At 36.7% G+C, this 18,239-nt stretch overlaps 1 protein-coding gene across 4 annotated transcripts in view; it reads left to right on the top strand.

Annotated features, from left to right (window-relative positions):
• Positions 1 to 18,239, top strand: part of POC1B (POC1 centriolar protein B) — a 147,748-nt gene that overhangs the window by 48,870 nt on the left and 80,639 nt on the right. For 3 of the 4 annotated variants that reach the window (XM_082351813.1, XM_082351811.1, XM_082351814.1), the window contains exons 7-10: positions 808 to 941; positions 3,054 to 3,122; positions 3,860 to 4,012; positions 18,040 to 18,120. In XM_082351813.1, coding sequence (XP_082207939.1) covers positions 808 to 941; positions 3,054 to 3,122; positions 3,860 to 4,012; positions 18,040 to 18,120 — 437 coding nt within the window. The remainder of the gene's footprint in view (positions 1 to 807; positions 942 to 3,053; positions 3,123 to 3,859; positions 4,013 to 18,039; positions 18,121 to 18,239) is intronic. The other variant, XM_082351812.1, reaches the window with a different exon arrangement.

Below are 18,239 nucleotides of genomic sequence, written 5' to 3'. Positions count from 1 at the left end.
GGTTATCTGCTTTGTATAAGAATCCAGGATAGAAATTGACTCAGAAGGAGATACCTGAGCACAGATAGGTGTTATAACTGGTAGAAAACAACATCCCACTGTGCCCATATATTGAAGTTAAAAGAGAAATGAATTGATTTCTTAGTGTATATTAGATGTATATTAAATCCACGTTTCCCTTTCTTAATAACTATAATGTAGCAGACACTGCTAAATCCTCACAACAGCCCTAAGAGGTATTACTATTACCTCCACTTTAAAGATAAGGAAACTGAGGCTTAAAGGGGCTAAGTTACTTGCTAAAATATTGATAGAACTGACATGGGACTTTCTGTTTATAAAGTACATTTTTATAAAATACAGTGATGAACAAACTTTTGATCGCTGTGTTATACTGCCTCCTATTGGAAGGAGGTTGTCCAGAAATGAATTCTTAAGCTGGCAAGACTGCCCTTCTCCAAATATATCTCCATACTCTTCACCCCTTGTCCTTGTTAACTGGTTATTAAATTTAGTTTAAGGCTAAGATGTATACCTTATGTGAGCTGGTGGTAATCAATGGTTGCTTATATTGGTAATATATCTGAAGATTTTATAGTTATGTGTTTATTAAGATCATCCTTCCATGACACACTCTCATTTATAAAGCTATTCTGTCTCATGAGCTATGTGGAATTTTGGTTGCTGTGGAGACATTGCCCCTAATTGATTCTTGCTTTCAGCCTAGAATTGCTAATAGGGTAAAGGGGCATCTCTAGAATTAAGAATTATTCTCTGAACTTTTTGCTTTAATTTTCTACAAATCAGTTCACAGCGGTGGAGTTAATTGTGTATCATTCCATCCTTCGGGTAACTATCTCATCACTGCTTCTTCAGATGGTACGCTTAAGATTCTGGACCTCTTAGAAGGAAGGCTCATATATACACTTCAAGGACATACGGTATGAACACTAAGATTTTTGCTTCTTAAATAATATATCTTTAAAAGTTTTGATCCATTTTATTATATGGCTTTATTATTTTTCCAAGTGTAGCACCCATTGCTGCTATCACAACTTTTTTTTTTTTTTTGCTTCCAAGGCTATGTTTTTTATTTTTAAATAAATATTATTTTTTAGCTTTAAATAAATATTATTTATTGTAATTCATGTCAAATCAATGTGTATCTTTCAGTGGACATTAACTTAACCCTCTACTGCTGTCTTCCTCAGTAAGTAGTATAGGTTTGACTGGTTAAATGGTGATGGATACATGTTTTTCTTACTTCTGATCTTTCCCCTCATGCGGAGGCTGTCCCACTAGCTTTGACCCTCTTAGCCTCCACACCCCCTCACTCTCTCCTTTCACTAATCTGATTGGCGAGTTTAGAAGGAGAAATTTGACAAGTCGAGCCCAATGCCCTCTACTCTTGGGAGCCTGTGCCTGTCCGTATGGTTTTCCTCTGATATTTGTTGTGGGGAGGCCTGCCCTTGTCCAGCCTTGCCTGTGACTGGGTACTCAAATCTGACTCATTCTGGGATTCAGTTCTAGAAAGCTCAGTTGCCCACAGATAAAGCCACATTTTCTCTTTATAAGCCTTCATCAGTAAGAAAGATAATATTTCTTTTGTCTTATTTTTCAATTGTTTTAGGAACCCAGTGGGGAAGTGGGGTGCTGTTTTTTGAGCCTGTTCAATCACACACACACACACACACACACACACACACACACACACACACACACACACATATATTCACTAGTATATAATGTACTAAAGAAAAACTTTAAATGTAGAAACTATCCTTCCTTTCTGGGTAAATATTCAAACTTCTCTAAATTTTTTAGAATGCATCCTCTTTTTTTTTTTAATAAGATGTACTAGGTACTTCCTTTTAACCAAGTATAAGTTATTTATATCCAGAAATAGAATGGGTTTTGTGGTCTAAGCGAGAAGTTTTTTTTTCTGCCTTCATGTATCCTGCCGGACTTCCTGCTTGCTTTATCATTTGTTCTGCAGCTGTGTTAGAGTGAAGCAGAAATAGACACTAACCAGCTCAGATATATGTGTACCCATGGATTTAGCCTGGATGAACAACAAATAAAAGTGGCCAAGGATTAAAATATCCATGGAAGAAGGACAGAGTAATAGAAAAAAGATAAATAAAATAATTTAAGAGAAAAGCACTACACATGAAGATGGAATTTTTCACAGTCTGGAGGTGAAGGTGTTTATGAGGCTATAATAACCTGAGTCTGTGGGATGGTCTACTTGAAAAATATAAGATGTTTTCCCCCCAAGATTTTCTTGCATAGATTAAGGACATATTAAAAACAAACAGTATACTAATATTTTTGAAATGAGGAATGTTTACTCTTATCTTGACTGAAAATTGACCTAGAGGTCATGTTGTGACTGTGCCGGGTATAGTCTTGTCCAGCTCCACAGCCATTGCTCAACTTCATGTTCCTGTTACCTCTCACCCAGATAGTTGCAGTAACTTCCTAACTGGCCTGCAACCATTTGTTCTGACTCCAACTCATCATTCTCACAATCGTGATATCAATTTTCATCAATCACAGCTCTTCTATCCATGTCCTGTTCTTAAAACTTTGAGTGGCTCAATGTTGCCCACATGAAGGGAGAACTCGGCGAAGCCTGTTGTGGTCAGGAAATGAGCTTTGTTCGTACAGCCTCATTCCCATCACCTACAGAATTATCATTCAGTTTCTGCTAGTGATTTGTTGAATAAAGAATCCAAAGCCAGAAAATCTTAACAGAAATTCTTACTAACTTACCTATGCACAAGCTTTTCTTTAAAGGGGAGAAAAGTGTATTTTCTCATTTTTATTAGTATCTCTTTTTTCATTTAGTATCATTTATAGATGTTTTCATGTAATTGGGTTGATTCTTTGATTCTCTTTGCCTGCATAAGTTGCTAACAGCTGGATATGTTCTCAAGACATTGCATAAATAGTCTGCATAAGTTAGGATGAAAAAGTAATACTCACTGCCCTCTTGGCCATGAGAACACATTACCAAGTAATTTTTTCTTTTATCTCCCTTTATTTCTTAGGGGCCTGTCTTCACTGTTACATTTTCAAAAGGTGGAGAACTGTTTACATCAGGAGGTGCAGATGCACAGGTTTGTAAATCTCTCAGCTCCCTCTTTGATTTGGTTAGGGGAATGGAATCTGAGACCTCAGCTAAGATTTTTACAACCAGCTAGTTTGTATATGTTAAGATGATTATCAATGAGTTTATATTTTAATTTAGTGCCAGGAAGTCTGCTATCTCATAGCTGAAATAGTGCCAGTTCTGATAGTTTTTGGAACTCAAAAAGCAGTTATTTTCTTTTGCTCATCTTTACACTTAATTATAATACATAAAATTGACACTTACTGAATACCTAATATTGGTGTGGCCCTTTCACTTGAATTATTGCCTAATCTATTGTCTGTATGCCTTGTTTTTCAAATGTTGATTAAGCTCCTTGAGGATGGTAAAATTAAATTGTTTGTATAGCAAATCTGCATTTATTTGAAATGACCAAAAGTCATTCAGAGCCAGATTTATTGAATAAGGTGGACAGTAAAGCCAAAAACATGATTTTGGGTTTTGGGAAAAATAAAAGAGGATTTTAAGGTAATAAGTTATTTTCTTAATATGAATTTTAAACTGGACATAAAGGCAATTTGAAATGCTAAATCTCTCCCTATCACCCTTTAAAAAAAAAAGTGTTGAGATGTAATGTTGTCAGAATATATATCTAGCCTTCCTGACTATTTTGAGAGACAATTCTATATAGTCATCTTTTTAAAAATTTACTTCTACTGCTTGTACATGCAAATCAATAACTGCAAACCTGATTAATTTTTATAGGTCTTATTATGGAGGAGTAACTTTGATGAACTGAATTGTAAAGATGTTATTAAAAGAAACCTCAAAAGATTACACTTTGATTCACCACCACATCTTCTCGATATCTACCCAAGGACACCACATCCCCAGGAGGGAAAAATTGAAACTGTTGAAGTGAGTACTTTGTGCATATTTGTCCTACCATTTGTTAAGCATACACTTTGGGGCTATTGGTCAACTAGATGCTTGAAATTATACTTAATTAGATGAAACCTAGTTCTGCTTTAAAACAGCAGCACTTCAAGAAACAATTATTTTCACTAATAAAATAAAACTATAAATAAGGTAGTGTGTAATAGTACTAAAGTCGCTCATATTTGCTTCTTGAAGATTTAGAAATAAAACTTAAAAATTGTGTTAATAATAATGGAAATGAGGAATCAAATCTAAGACCTCTGATGACAGTAAAGTCTGAGCTGGCTTCATATTCTAGACATGTTTAGGGAGCTCATGTGATGGCTGTGATGAGAACAGGGCTGAAGGGCAAGAATTTTTAGAGCAGTTATTGAAATAGGTATCTTGAAGCCCTTTTACAGCAAAAAAATAAAATAAAAGGTCTTATGAACAGTAAAAAGAAGAGACTTAAGCATTAAACCTAATAGTTGAGACCATTTTACTGTTTGCCAACATATATTTTCAAGTATATAATTATCTATTTAGCTGTAAATTTTTGTTGGCAAGTTCACTTAGGTCCTATAGATTTAAATGTTCTACTCTCTTCAAAGAAAAAAGTTCTGTCTTTGCTGGGTACTTTGCTGGTATTAGTCTATTTCTTTCCATTTTGCGTGATTTTTTTTTTTTTTTGCTGGCTTATGGGATCTTCGTTCCCCAACCAGGGATTGAACCCGGGTCCACAGCAGTGAAAGCTCCGAATGCTAACCACTGGACTGCCAGGGAATTCCCATTGCATTATTCTTCCTAAGTTCTTTTTTCTCTCAGAAAGAGCAGATATCAGGAATCACTATCATCTGTTCATCTGAATTTTTTTTCCAATCACTGGCAGAGTCTTTCTTTGCTTTTCACGTAGATGTTTTAAAATTCTTAAGCTATTACTCCTGAGTGGCAGTTCACAGCCACCTCCTGCTTGTTACTCATGCTGTGGTTCCAGACCCCCTTCTGTGGTCTCTGGGTCCCTTCCCCCATGTCAGTTCTTTAATTTTGGTTTCCTTGGTCTTAGCCTTTTCTCTTACCTCAGGTATTTCTTTTAGTCTCAGGTTTTGTGTATGTGTGTGTGCATGTGCACGCACGGATAAATTTAAGTTTTTAAAACTTTTAACTCTTTTACACTGTTTTTTAGATTTTGTTTAATCTAGCCACATTTTGGGGATTTCTTTCCTTGTTTTTCAATGGTAGTGTTTATTTTCAGTTCTTTGCTATAATTTTTGTCCTCTCCAACTTCCGACCATCTTTCCAGACCTTCTAAATAAAGTGTTTACCGTTGTGCTTTACTACTTCTTCATGCCACTTACTGTATTATCATTTCCCCCTCTTTTGTTTCTTTGAAAGAAAGAATGTAATGTAATTTGTGGTTCACCACATTTTTGTTTCAGTTTCTACAATTATGGATGCATTTGTTGATCCCCTGTGATCCCATGCATTCACATCAAATATATGTGAAATATATTTTAACTTGAGTTTTCTTTTCTTGTTTTACCTAAGCTGGTTTTATTGACTCTTGGTGTTTTTTATTCTAGTATTTCTGTAGCTTAGCTGGGCCTGATCAGCCACATTGCTGCTGCCCTCTCATCCGCTTGGCCACCTACCTTTCCAGTGTGGTAGGTGACAGAGCTGCAGGCTGAGCCCAGGTCTCCTTACTCCTAATTCAGTTATACTTCCGTGACATCACACTGCCTCAGCACTGGGGACTCAAGCCATTTTCTCTGTGATTTACTCTCAGCCCCAGCTCACTTAAGAGTGCTAGACTTTCTTTAAATTGTCAACAAGTTCTCTGAGTAGCTCTTCTCTGACAGTGCAGCCAGAAAGCAGTAAAACCAGCTGGGTTGCTTTCTGTGGCTAGGTCAAGATGACCCAGGCCATGCAGAGCCACTCTCAACCCATGTTTTTCACATATACCCTTAAAAAATCTATTAAAAACTGGCTTTTCATCTTGGAGTTACACCTCAGTTACACTATACAGAATCTTGAACACTGTGACTGAATTACGTTTGTTGCCTTAAGAAAGTCAGCCTCTGTGTACAGTTTAAATTATCTGTACATACTCACTGAATGGGGACTGAAATAAACTTATAGTAGCAACTGTAGTATCTATCATTTATCTACCACAAAAATTTTAGAAAATGGCACTTCTGAGAAAGTGAATGTCAGTTTCTAATCCTAGGGGATCAGAGACCAATTCATAAAGAGTCGTTATCCATTTCTTTCCCTTTTCTTAGTTACAGAAGATGATTGGGGGAACCAGTGCTCTGTCTCCCTAAGCGCAAACAAGTAATTATGATTTACCACTCTAAATATGGCTTGTATACAGGACAGTGATGAGAGAAATGTCCTGAGAGAGTATACAGATTGTGCACATAGATATTCTCTACAACTCTACTTACTATTTTTATTTTTCATATTTACCAAAAGGCTTGGTTCTTACTAGATGCCAGTACATAATAGAGAGTATTGAACATTTATTAAATATCAGTTACTACCTGGGCACTTTACATTTATTATCTGCTTAAGTATACAGTATGACTTAATATATGTCAAAATTCAGATTGTGTGATATGAAATGCCAGAGATTTTATGATATAGGATTCTGCATATGAACAACCAACTGTTCATTTTTTTTCTCCCCTTAAAATCTCTTGTAATAAAGCAAGGGTGTGAAGTTTTCTGGACAGAGAACGTCCTTAATATTATGAATAAATAATTATTAAATATCAAATTATTTTTTAAAGACTTTAATGTCTGTGAATCCCTCATAGAGCCAAAAGACTATAAATTTTTAAATATCATTTAGAATAGAATAGTATGAATCAGAAGTTGTACTGTGCTCATTTAAGATTAGCAAATTTTACTTTGAAATACTAAATTTGATGGATTGGATTTTTTTTTCAAAGCTTTAGGCAAGGTCAGCTTACATATGTTACTTTGGAAATATTTGGAAACTAGTAAACGTTTTTTTTTTTTGAGGTCAGAATTCCTGATTAAAGGAATAAAAATGTATTATTAGAAGATGTGAAATAAATGGCATCTAAATGATCTAATTTACCCAGCTTTCTCTTTTTACAGTAACCACGAGTGTTTCATTTCTGAATTTGAAGTAACATAGCATTCCTATGATTTGTATTTTATTGTGTTTTCTGTGAGGCTCATTTGAATCACATATAATCTCAGTCTTCTGGGTGAAATTATTTGGCCTTTTGCAAAAGCCATCCATTTGCCAGCCTTAAAGTCATCACTTGTTTGAAGGTGGGGAATCCTATGGAGTCTTAGACCTTGGGTACCAGCTGACTACAGATATAAATTACTAATTCCTGCACAGATAGAGAGGGTGATAGCCAGATTGCTTTTAGAATAAATGAGAGAAGAAGGCCACATGAAAGAAAGCAGGAAGCATGAAATCCTTTCCCTTGCTGTGTCAGACCCCTCCTCTGTCCTTTCTGCTCATGTAACTGCGGAGCCTTTGTAACGCTCCTGGCCTGGGCACTCTGTCTTAATTAAAACATAAGAACAACTTCTTTCTTTTTTTTGGTGGGAAAGAAGCCCACTTTTAAAACAAGGTATCTTAACCCTGCCTGCATTGCGCAATGGCACATCACTAATTCGTGCTGACTTTGTCTTCTTCAGACTGTCACGAGCTGGACTGCATAGTCCAGCCGCCCAGACAAAACCAAACTTTCCTTCTTGAAGGAGGAACTAACTTAATGTGTGTGCCTGCCACTTTTCTCCAAGCAGTTCCCTACCCTTTTGCATATTTTGATGGGAAGACATAGAGCCATTCTAAGAGATGGTGGTAGATCTTGGTGACAGAAAGGCATCAAAATAGCTATTCTAGGAGAGTTGCCGAATATTGTAGGAAGGGGTAATGGTTAGTTTGTTAAAAAGAATTTGTTAATAAAATAATTGTTTTGATGGCTTCTAATTTTGTAATGGCCACTTGAGATTACCTTAATCTACACATTGCATAGGAAATTCTGTATGACATTGATCAGGAAGGAAAACTTCCTTTAACTTAACCAAATATTTATATAATGATATTTTATGGTAGTCCGGCCACGGTTCATAGTTGAAAACTACAAGTGATCAATTTAAGTCTTGGAGTCTGAGATTGGGTTTTATCTCAACCTTCTATTAAGGTTGACACATTATAATTTATGATTAAAAAAATGACCACTCCTTTATCAGTTTTGTATTTTAGTTCTAGCTGTGCTATATGTCTACACTGTTTTGGGCCTCAAAAACTGTTCTTCAGAGATTACATAATAATAAAAGCAGTAATAATAATAATATCTAACACATGCAACATTTTTCTAATAGCCTTACACAAATTGTCATTAAATCTTCCTTAAAACTCTATAAAGTAAGCACCATATTTATCCCATGAGAAACTGAGGCACATGTGAATTAAATCTTTTTTTTTTAATTTTTAAATTTTATTTTATTTATTTTTTTTATACAGCAGGTTCTTATTAGTCATCAATTTTATACACATCAGTGTATACATGTCAATCCCAATCTCCCAATTCATCACACCACCATCCCCACCCCCCCGCGGCTTTCCCCCCTTGGTTTCCATACGTTTGTTCTCTACATCTGTGTCTCAACTTCTGCCCTGCAAACCGGTTCACCTGTACCATTTTTCTAGGTTCCACATACATGCGTTAATATACAATATTTGTTTTCCTCTTTCTGACTTACTTCACTCTGTATGAGAGACTCTAGGTCCATCCATCTCACTACAAATAACTCAATTTCGTTTCTCTTTATGGCTGAATAATATTCCATTGTATATGTGTGCCACGTCTTCTTTATCCATTCGTCTGTCGATGGACACTTAGGTTGCTTCCATGTCCTGGCTATTGTAAATAGAGCTTCAATGAACATTGTGGTACATGACTCTTTGAATTATGGTTTTCTCAGGGTATCTGCTCAGTAGTGGGATTGCTGGGTCATATGGTAGTTCTATTTTTAGTTTTTTAGCGAACCTCCATACTGTTCTCCATAGTGGCTGTATCAATTTACATTCCCACCAACAGTGCAAGAGGGTTCCCTTTTGTCCACACCCTCTCCAGCATTTGTTGTTTGTAGATTTTCTGATGATGCCCATTCTAACTGGTGTGAGGTGATACCTCATTGTAGTTTTGATTTGCATTTCTCTAATAATTAGTGATGTTGAGCAGCTTTTCATGTGCTTCTTGGCCATCTGTATGTCTTCTTTGGAGAAATGACTATTTAGGTCTTCTGCCCATTTTTGGATTGGGTTGTTTGTTTCTTTAATATTGAGCTGCATGAGCTGTTTATATATTTTGGAGATTAATCCTTTGTCCGTTGATTCATTTGCAAATATTTTCTCCCATTCTGAGGGTTGTCTTTTCGTCTTGTTTATGGTTTCCTTTGCTGTGCAAAAGCTTTGAAGTTTCATTAGGTCCCATTTGTTTATTTCTGTTTTTATTTCCATTACTCTAGGAGGTGGATCACAAAAGATCTTGCTGTGATTTATGTCAAAGAGTGTTCTTCCTATATTTTCCTCTAAGAGTTTTATAGTGTCCGGTCTTACATTTAGGTCTCTAATCCATTTTGAGTTTATTTTTGTGTATGGTGTTAGGGAGTGTTCCAATTTCATTCTTTTACAGGTAGCTGTCCAGTTTTCCCAGCACCATTTATTGAAGAGACTCTCTTTTCTCCATTGTATATCCTTGCCTCCTTTGTCGTAGATTCGTTGGCCATAGGTGCATGGGTTTATCTCTGGGCTTTCTATCTTGTTCCATTGATCTGTGTTTCTGTTTTTGTGCCGGTACCATATTGTCTTGATTACTGTAGCTTTGTAGTATAGTCTGAAGTCAGGGAGTCTGATTCCTCCAGCTCCGTTTTTTTCCCTCAAGACTGCTTTGGCTATTCGGGGTCTTTTGTGTCTCCATACAAATTTTAAGATTTTTTGTTCTAGTTCCCTAAAAAATGCCATTGGTAATTTGATAGGGATTGTATTGAATCTGTAGATTGCTTTGGGTAGTATAGTCATTTTCACAATATTGATTCTTCCAATCCAAGAACATGGTATATCTCTCCATCTGTTGGTATCATCTTTAATTTCTTTCATCAGTGTCTTAGAGTTTTGTGCATACAGGTCTTTTGTCTCCCTAGGTAGGTTTATTCCTAGGTATTTTATTCTTTTTGTTGCAGTGGTAAATGGGAGTGTTTCCTTAATTTCTCTTTCATATTTTTCATCATTAGTGTATAGGAATGCAAGAGATTTCTGTGCATTAATTTTATATCCTGCAACTTTACCAAATTCATTGATTAGCTCTAGCAGTTTTCTGGTGGCATCTTTAGGACTCTCTATGTATAGTATCATGTCATCTGCAAACAGTGACAGTTTTACTTCTTCTTTTCCAATTTGTATTCCTTTTATTTCTTTTTCTTCTCTGATTGCCGTGGTTAGGACTTCCAAAACTATGTTGAATAATAGTGGTGAGAGTGGACATCTTTGTCATGTTCCTGATCTTAGAGGAAATGCTTTCAGTTTTTCACCATTGAGAATGATGTTTGCTGTGGGTTTGTCGTATATGGCCTTTACTATGTTGAGGTAGGTTCCCTCTATGCCCACTTTCTGAGGAGTTCTTATCATAAATGGGTGTTGAATTTTGTCAAAAGCTTTTTCTGCATCTATTGAGATGATCATATGGTTTTTATTCTTCAATTTGTTAATATGGTGTATCACATTGATTGATTTGCATATATTGAAGAATCCTTGCATCCCTGGGATAAGTCCCACTTGATCATGGTGTATGATCCTTTTAATGTGCTGTTGGATTCTGTTTGCTAGTATTTTGTTGAGGATTTTTGCATCTGTATTCATCAGTGATATTGGTCTGTAATTTTCTTTTTTTGTAGTATCTTTGTCTGGTTTTGGTATCAGGGTGATGGTGGCCTCATAGAATGAGTTTGGGAGTGTTTCTTCCTCTGCAATATTTTGGAAGAGTTTGAGAAGGATGGGTGTTGGCTCTTCTCTAAATGTTGGATAGAATTCACCTGTGAAGCCGTCTGGTCCTGGACTTTTGTTTGTTGGAAGATTTTTAATCACAGTTTCAATTTCATTACTTGTCATTGGTCTGTTCATATTTTCTATTTCTTCCTGGTTCAGTCTTGGAAGGTTATACCTTTCTAAGAATTTTTCCATTTCTTCCAGGTTGTCCCTTTTATTGGCATAGATTTGCTTGTAGTAGTCTCTTAGTCTCTTAGGATGCTTTGTGTTTCTGTGGTGTCTGTTGTAACTTCTCCTTTTTCAGTTCTAATTGTATTGATTTGAGTCCTCTCCTTTTTCTTGATGAGTCTGGCTAATGATTTATCAATTTTGTTTATCTCCTCAAAGAACCAGCTTTTAGTTTTATTGATCTTTGCTATTGTTTTCTTTGTTTCTATTTCATTTATTTCTGCTCTGATCTTTATGATTTCTTTCCTTCTGCTAACTTTGGGTTTTGTTTGTTCTTCTTTCTCTAGTTCCTTTAGGTGTAACGTTAGATCATTTATTTGAGATTTTTCTTGTTTCTTGAGGTAGGCTTGTATAGCTATAAAGCTACTTCCCTCTTAGAACTGCTTTTGCTGCATCCCATAGGTTTTGGATCATCGTGTTTTCATTGTCATTTGTCTCTAGGTATTTTTTGATTTCCTCTTTGATTTCTTCAGTGATCTCTTGGTTATTTAGTAACGTATTGTTTAGCCTCCATGTGTTTGTGATTTTTACGTTTTTTTCCCCTGTAATTGATTTCTGATCTCATAGCGTTGTGGTCAGAAAAGATGCTTGATATGATTTCAGTTTTCTTAAATTTACTGAGGCTTTATTTGTGACCCGAGATGTGATCTATCCTGGAGAATGTTCTGTGCACACTTGAGAAGAAAATGTAATCTGCTGTTTTTGGATGGAATGTCCTATAAATATCAATTAAATCTATCTGGTCTATTGTGTCATTTAAAGCTTCTGTTTCCTTATTTATTTTCGTTTTGGATGATCTGTCCATTGGTGTAAGTGAGGTGTTAAAGTCCCCCACAATTATTGTGTTACTGTCGATTTTGTCTTTTATAGCTGTTAGCAGTTGCCTTATGTATTGAGGTGCTCCTATGTTGGGTGCATATATATTTATAATTGTTATATCTTCTTGGATTGATCCCTTGATCATTATGTAGTGTCCTTCCTTGTCTCTTGTAACATTCTTTGTTTTAAAGTCTATTTTATCTGATATGAGTATTGCTACTCCAGCTTTCTTTTGATTTCCATTTGCATGGAATATCTTTTTCCATCCCCTCACTTTCAGTCTGAATGTGTCCCTAGGTCTGAAGTGGGTCTCTTAGAGGCAGCATATATATGGGTCTTGTTTTTGTATCCATTCAGCAAGCCTTTGTCTTTTGGTTGGAGCATTTAATCCATTCACGTTTAAGGTAATTATCGATATGTATGTTCCTATGACCATTTTCTTAATTGTTTTGGGTTTCTTTTTGTAGGTCCTTTTGTTCTCTTGTGTTTCCCACTTAGAGAATTTCCTTTAGCATTTGTTGTAGAGCCGGTTTGGTGGTGCTGAATTCTCTTAGCTTTTGCTTCTCTGTATAGCTTTTGATTTCTCCATAGAATCTGAATGAGGTCCTTGCCGGGTAGAGTAATCTTGGTTGTAGGTTCTTCCCTTTCATCACTTTAAGTATATCATGCCACTCCCCTGTGGCTTGTAGAGTTTCTGTGGAGAAATCAGCTGTTAACCTTACGGGAGTTCCCTTGTATGTTATTTGTCGTTTTTCCTTTGCTGCTTTCAATAATTTTTCTTTGTCTTTAATTTTTGCCAGTTTGATTACTGTGTGTCTCGGCGTGTTTCTCCTTGGGTTTATCCTGTATGGGACTCGCTGCACTTCCTGGACTTGGGTGGCTATTTCCTTTTCCATGCTAGGGATGTTTTCGACTATAATCTCTTCAAATATTTTCTCGGGTCCTTTCTCTCTCTCTTCTCCTTCTGGGTCCCCTATAATGCGAATGTTGTTGTGTTTAATGTTGTCCCAGAGGTCTCTTATGCTGTCTTCATTTCTTTTCATTATTTTTTCTTTATTTTGTTCCGCTCAGTGAATTCCACCATTCTGTCTTCCAGGTCACTTATCCGTTCTTCTGCCTCAGTTATTCTGCTATTGATTCCTTCTAGTGTAGTTTTCATTTCAGTTATTGTATTGTTCATCTCTGTTTGTTTGTCCTTTAATTCTTCTAGGTCTTTGTTAAACATTTCTTGCATCTTCTCGATCTTTGCCTCCATTCTTTTTCCGAGGTCCTGGATCATCTTCACTATCATTATTCTGAATTCTTTTTCTGGAAGGTTGCCTATCTCCACTTCATTTAGTTGTTTTTCTGGGATTTTATCTTGTTCCTTCATCTGGTACATAGCCCTCTGCCTTTTCATCTTGTCTATCTTTCTGTGAATGTGGTTTTTGTTCCACAGGCTGCAGGATTATAGTTCTTCTTGCTTCTGCTCTCTGCCCTCTCGTGGATGAGGCTATCTAAGTGGCTTGTGTAAGTTTCCTGATGGGAGGGACTGGTGGTTGGTAGAGTTGACTGTTGCTATGGTGGGCAGAGCTCAGTAAAACTTTACTCTGCTTGACTGCTTATGGGTGGGGCTGGGTTCCCTCCCTGTTGGTTGTTTGGCCTGAGGCAACCCAACACTGGATCCTACCTGGGCTCTTTGGTGGGGCTAATGACAGACCCTGGGAGGGCTCACGCCAAGCAGTACTTCCCAGAACTACTGCTGCCAGTGTCCTTGTCCCCACGGTGAGCCACAGCCATCCCCCGCCTCTGCAGGAGACCCTCCAACACTAGCAGGTAGGTCTGGTTCAGTCTCCCCTGGGGTCACTGCTCCTTCCCCTGGGTCCTGATGCACACACTACTTTGTGTGTGCCCTCCAAGAGTGGAGTCTCTGTTTCCCCCAGTCCTGTCGAAGTCCTGCAATCAAATCCCACTAGCCTTCAAAGTCTGATTCTCTAGGAATTCCTCCTCCCGTTGCCAGACCCCCAGGTTGGGAAGCCTGACGTGGGGCTCAGAACCTTCACTCCAGTGGGTGGACTTCTGTGGTATAAGTGTTCGCCAGTCTGTAAGTCACCCACCCAGCAGTTATGGGATTTGATTTTACTGTGATTGCGCCCCTCTCACCATCTCATTGTGGCTTCTCCTTTGTCTTTGGATGTGGGGTATCTTTTTTGGTGAGTTCCAGTGTCTTCCTATCGATGATTGTCCAGCAGCTAGTTGTGATTCTGGCGTTCTCGCAAGAGGGAGTGAGAGCATGTCCTTCTACTCCGCCATCTTGGTTCCTAGTCTGTGAATTAAATCTTAAAGCTAGTAAGTAACAACATGAGAATTTCAACCCAGTCACTCTGGTTCCATTCTGTACCTTTAACAGTGCTTCAATAGAATAAAAATTTAATTTCATCCTGTTAACAGATATTGGACATCGTACTAGCTTTAAAGTGTGCAACAGTGAACAAGATGGGCATATTTCTTGCCCTTCTTGCCCTTCAGAATTTGTTAGAAGCAGGGTTTGTGCTCATGGACTCCTCAGTATGATGGATACACCAGAACCTCAGAGTGGGATGGTATTGGTAAGGTCATGTATACTAACCCTCCCTCATGCATGAATCCCTTGTTCAGTGATGGAGAACTCAGCCTCTCATAAGGCAGCCAACCCCATTTCAAGGCAACTGTAGTTACTGAAGCATTCTTTCCTTTAATAAAAATGGAGAGATAGACAGTACTGTTAATATTCATGGAGGTTAGCTTGCAAAGACCTGAACTGTAAGTGTCACTGCCTCAGCATATTTTCTTTGCAGAGAAGACTGTAAACTTTTACTTAGTAAGAATTTCCTGCTCCATTTAATGTATATGGCAGCAACTGTGGTACAATACAGTAAAATATTGTTACATCAAAAGTTTCCCAGCCCATAGAAGCTCAAGGATTTCTCTATGAGAAATGCTGACCGTTTCCATGTGATTTAGTGTTTTTTTGAGCAATTCCAGTTTCAGATGGCAAAACCAGATTGTATTTTTCATTGGTAAACAATTTCATATCTACACTAGGTGGCAGTAGATAAATGAGAATAATGTGTCTGCAAGCACTCTTTCTGGACAGCTCGCCCAAGATTAAAAGGAAAGCGAGTCAGCCTCAGGTTTCTTATCTTTGCCTCAACTCTGGACTCAGAGCTGATAGGAAGAAGGTTGTGCGTTCTGCTCTGTGGAATGGCCAGAAAGAAACATAGGTGTTGGCAGGCCAAGCAGATAGTCCTGCATGGTTCTAATTCCTTCTTTACTGCAGTGTGGGGATTATTGGGAGTATACACCTCTACTTCTGAGACAAGTGGCTGGATAGATGTAAATGCTTATTAATATTTCCAAAACTACAGCTGTACCCATCAAACTTGATAAGTGCCGTTAAAATCATTCCACTCCTCTTACCACAGTCCCTGACTGTTGCAGTGTTGTCCTCACTGTTACCCCTACTTTATTCTTGACACTCTACAGGTTCCTGTCAGATTGATCTTTCTAAAGCACATTTTAGCCTCCAGTTTTTCTTTGCCTTCCCAAATTCCTTCACCCCTCACAATTTGACCCTTGCCACCCTCTCTCGCCACTGCCCTGTGCAGCAGTATCGTGTCAGCAGTTGTGTTTGCCTCTATGCTCAGGGAGGCTTGTAACCTCATCTCTGTCTCTCTCTTTTTGCTTTTGTTTTATAAACCTTTTCTAAAGGAGCCATCATAAGCTCTGTTTCCTCCACGGGAAGCCTTTCTCACTAAGTGCTCAGTCAACAGTTTCTCTTTTGAGGTTCGCCAGTATGCTTTTTGCTGGTAGCATTTATTTGATACCAAGTTCTGCTATCTCTGTTGCCCTTTGTTTACTTCTTTGTATTCATAATGTTTAGTAAATAAATGGTGATCATGTGGTTTCTTTCCTTTTTTGTTTTTTTGAATTCTGAAATAATCTCCCTCAGAAGTAGTCACCACTCTAATTATCCCCTTGCTGTTCTTTTAAATTTTACTATTTATGATTGAATCAATACTTAGATATTTTTTCATTTTGGATAGTTTTAAACTTTATATAAATGGAATCATACTGCATATATTTTACTATAAATCAGCATTAAATATATATATATAATATATATTTATATATTATATATATATATAAATATATAAATCAGCATTAAAATCCTGAGATTCATGTGCATGAATTCTGAATTCATACATTCATATGTTGTTGCACATAGTTGTATTTCATTCATTTTCACAGCTGTATAGGATTCCAGTGAATTTACTACAGTAGTAATTCCCATTATACATTTATTCTACTGTTGATAAACAGGTGGAGATTTCTGATTGTGGTTTGTTTTTCTAATTAATTTACTGTTTATTGACATATAGTTGATTTACAATGTTGTGTTAGTTTCTGCAAGACTGTGGTTTGTTTTTGTTTTTGCCATTACAGTGTTGCTGTAAACAATGTCAGCATCATTGAACTTTCTAGCTTTTGCAATCTTGTAGGTGTTAAGCGGTATTTTGCTTTAATCGTCCCTTTTCTAATTACTACTAATGTTTCTGAAAATCTCTTCATATTCTAGATAACTGTTAGGTTTTCTATAATTTTTTCCTTAGGATTGCTCTTCTTTTCACATTGATTTGTAGGTTTTTCTTATATATTTTAGATATTTGTCCTTTTTCAGTTTCAGATATAATATCTCCTCCTATTCCATTATCTGATTGTTAACTTTGTGGTAACCATTGTTAAACAGAAATCCTTAATTTTGGGGTAAACAGATGGATCAATTTTTTTTTAATATATTTATTTTTTGCCTGATGGTTTTACTTTTGCAGCTTTTAAGATGTTCTTCTCTACCCTGGGTCAGAAAGATATTCTTTTTTTTTTTTTTTTAATTTATTTATTTTTGGCTGTGTTGGGTCTTCGTTTCTGTGCAAGGACTTTCTCTAGTTGCGGCAAGCGGGGGCCACTCCTCATCACGGTGCGTGGGCCTCTCACTATCGTGGCATCTCTTGTTGCGGGGCACAGGCTCCAGATGCGCAGGCTCAGTAGTTGTGGCTCATGGACCTAGTTGCTCCGTGGCATGTGGGATCTTCCCAGACCAGGGCTTGAACCTGTGTACCCTGCATCGGCAGGCAGATTCCCAACCACTCCACCACCAGGGAAGCCCCCCAGAAAGATATTCTTACACATTTACTTCTACTAACTTTATAGTTTTAACATACCATTTAGGTTTATAATTTATCTGCTGTCCATCTTTGTGTGTAGTATTAGGCAGGGATCTATTTAGTGAGTTTTATTATTTTTTTTCTGTAAAGGTCATATGCATTTTTGGGCTTTTTTCCTGATGTATTTAAAAATTTCTATGGTATTGTAAATTATGATTTTTAAAAATTTACATTTTCTGTGTGCTGAAGTACAGACAGGTAATTGATTTTGTATATCAATTTTGGATCTAGTAAACTCTCTTAGTTTTAATGATTCAGCAGTAGATTCTTTTGGGATTTCTTTATAGATAATTATATATGAATGACAATTTTTATTTCTTCTGTTCTAATTCTTACATCTTAATGCTTTTATTTCCTTTTCTTGTCTTACTGAACTGGCTAGGATTTTTTTCTGCATCTTTTGAGGTGGGTCATTTTATTTTATTTTTAAAATCCCTTTATAGGTGAATCCCATTGATTTTCTAATGTAAAAGCAACTTTTTATTCCTGGGATAAATTCAACTTGCTCACAATGATCTTTTCTTATATATTGTTAGATTTAATAGGCTAATATTTTATTTAAAATGTTTGTATCCATGCTAATATATGAATATTTTAATTTTAGAATATATTAGGAAATACCCTCTAGATTATTAGAAATGGCATCCACTTTCCTATGGTATAAAAATCTAATATTAGCTTTTTTTAATGTATATATACAGATTAATCCAAAGCTTGATGTAATCGATTTGCAGACCTCTACTCCCCCTGTTGTGGACATCCTTTCTTTTGATTCTACCACAGTAAGTTTTCTTTGGCATTTAAATGGTATTTAATTGTTTGGCACAATCCATTTTCCTTAAAAAGTGTATGGGAGAGAAGATAAAAAATGGGCTAAATAGCCTAACATCTTAGCATAGAA

This window comes from Balaenoptera borealis, assembly GCF_965194805.1.
Source record: "Balaenoptera borealis genome assembly, chromosome: 13".
Classification (NCBI taxonomy): domain Eukaryota; kingdom Metazoa; phylum Chordata; class Mammalia; order Artiodactyla; family Balaenopteridae; genus Balaenoptera; species Balaenoptera borealis.
This window is presented reverse-complemented; position numbering and strand designations above follow the sequence as displayed.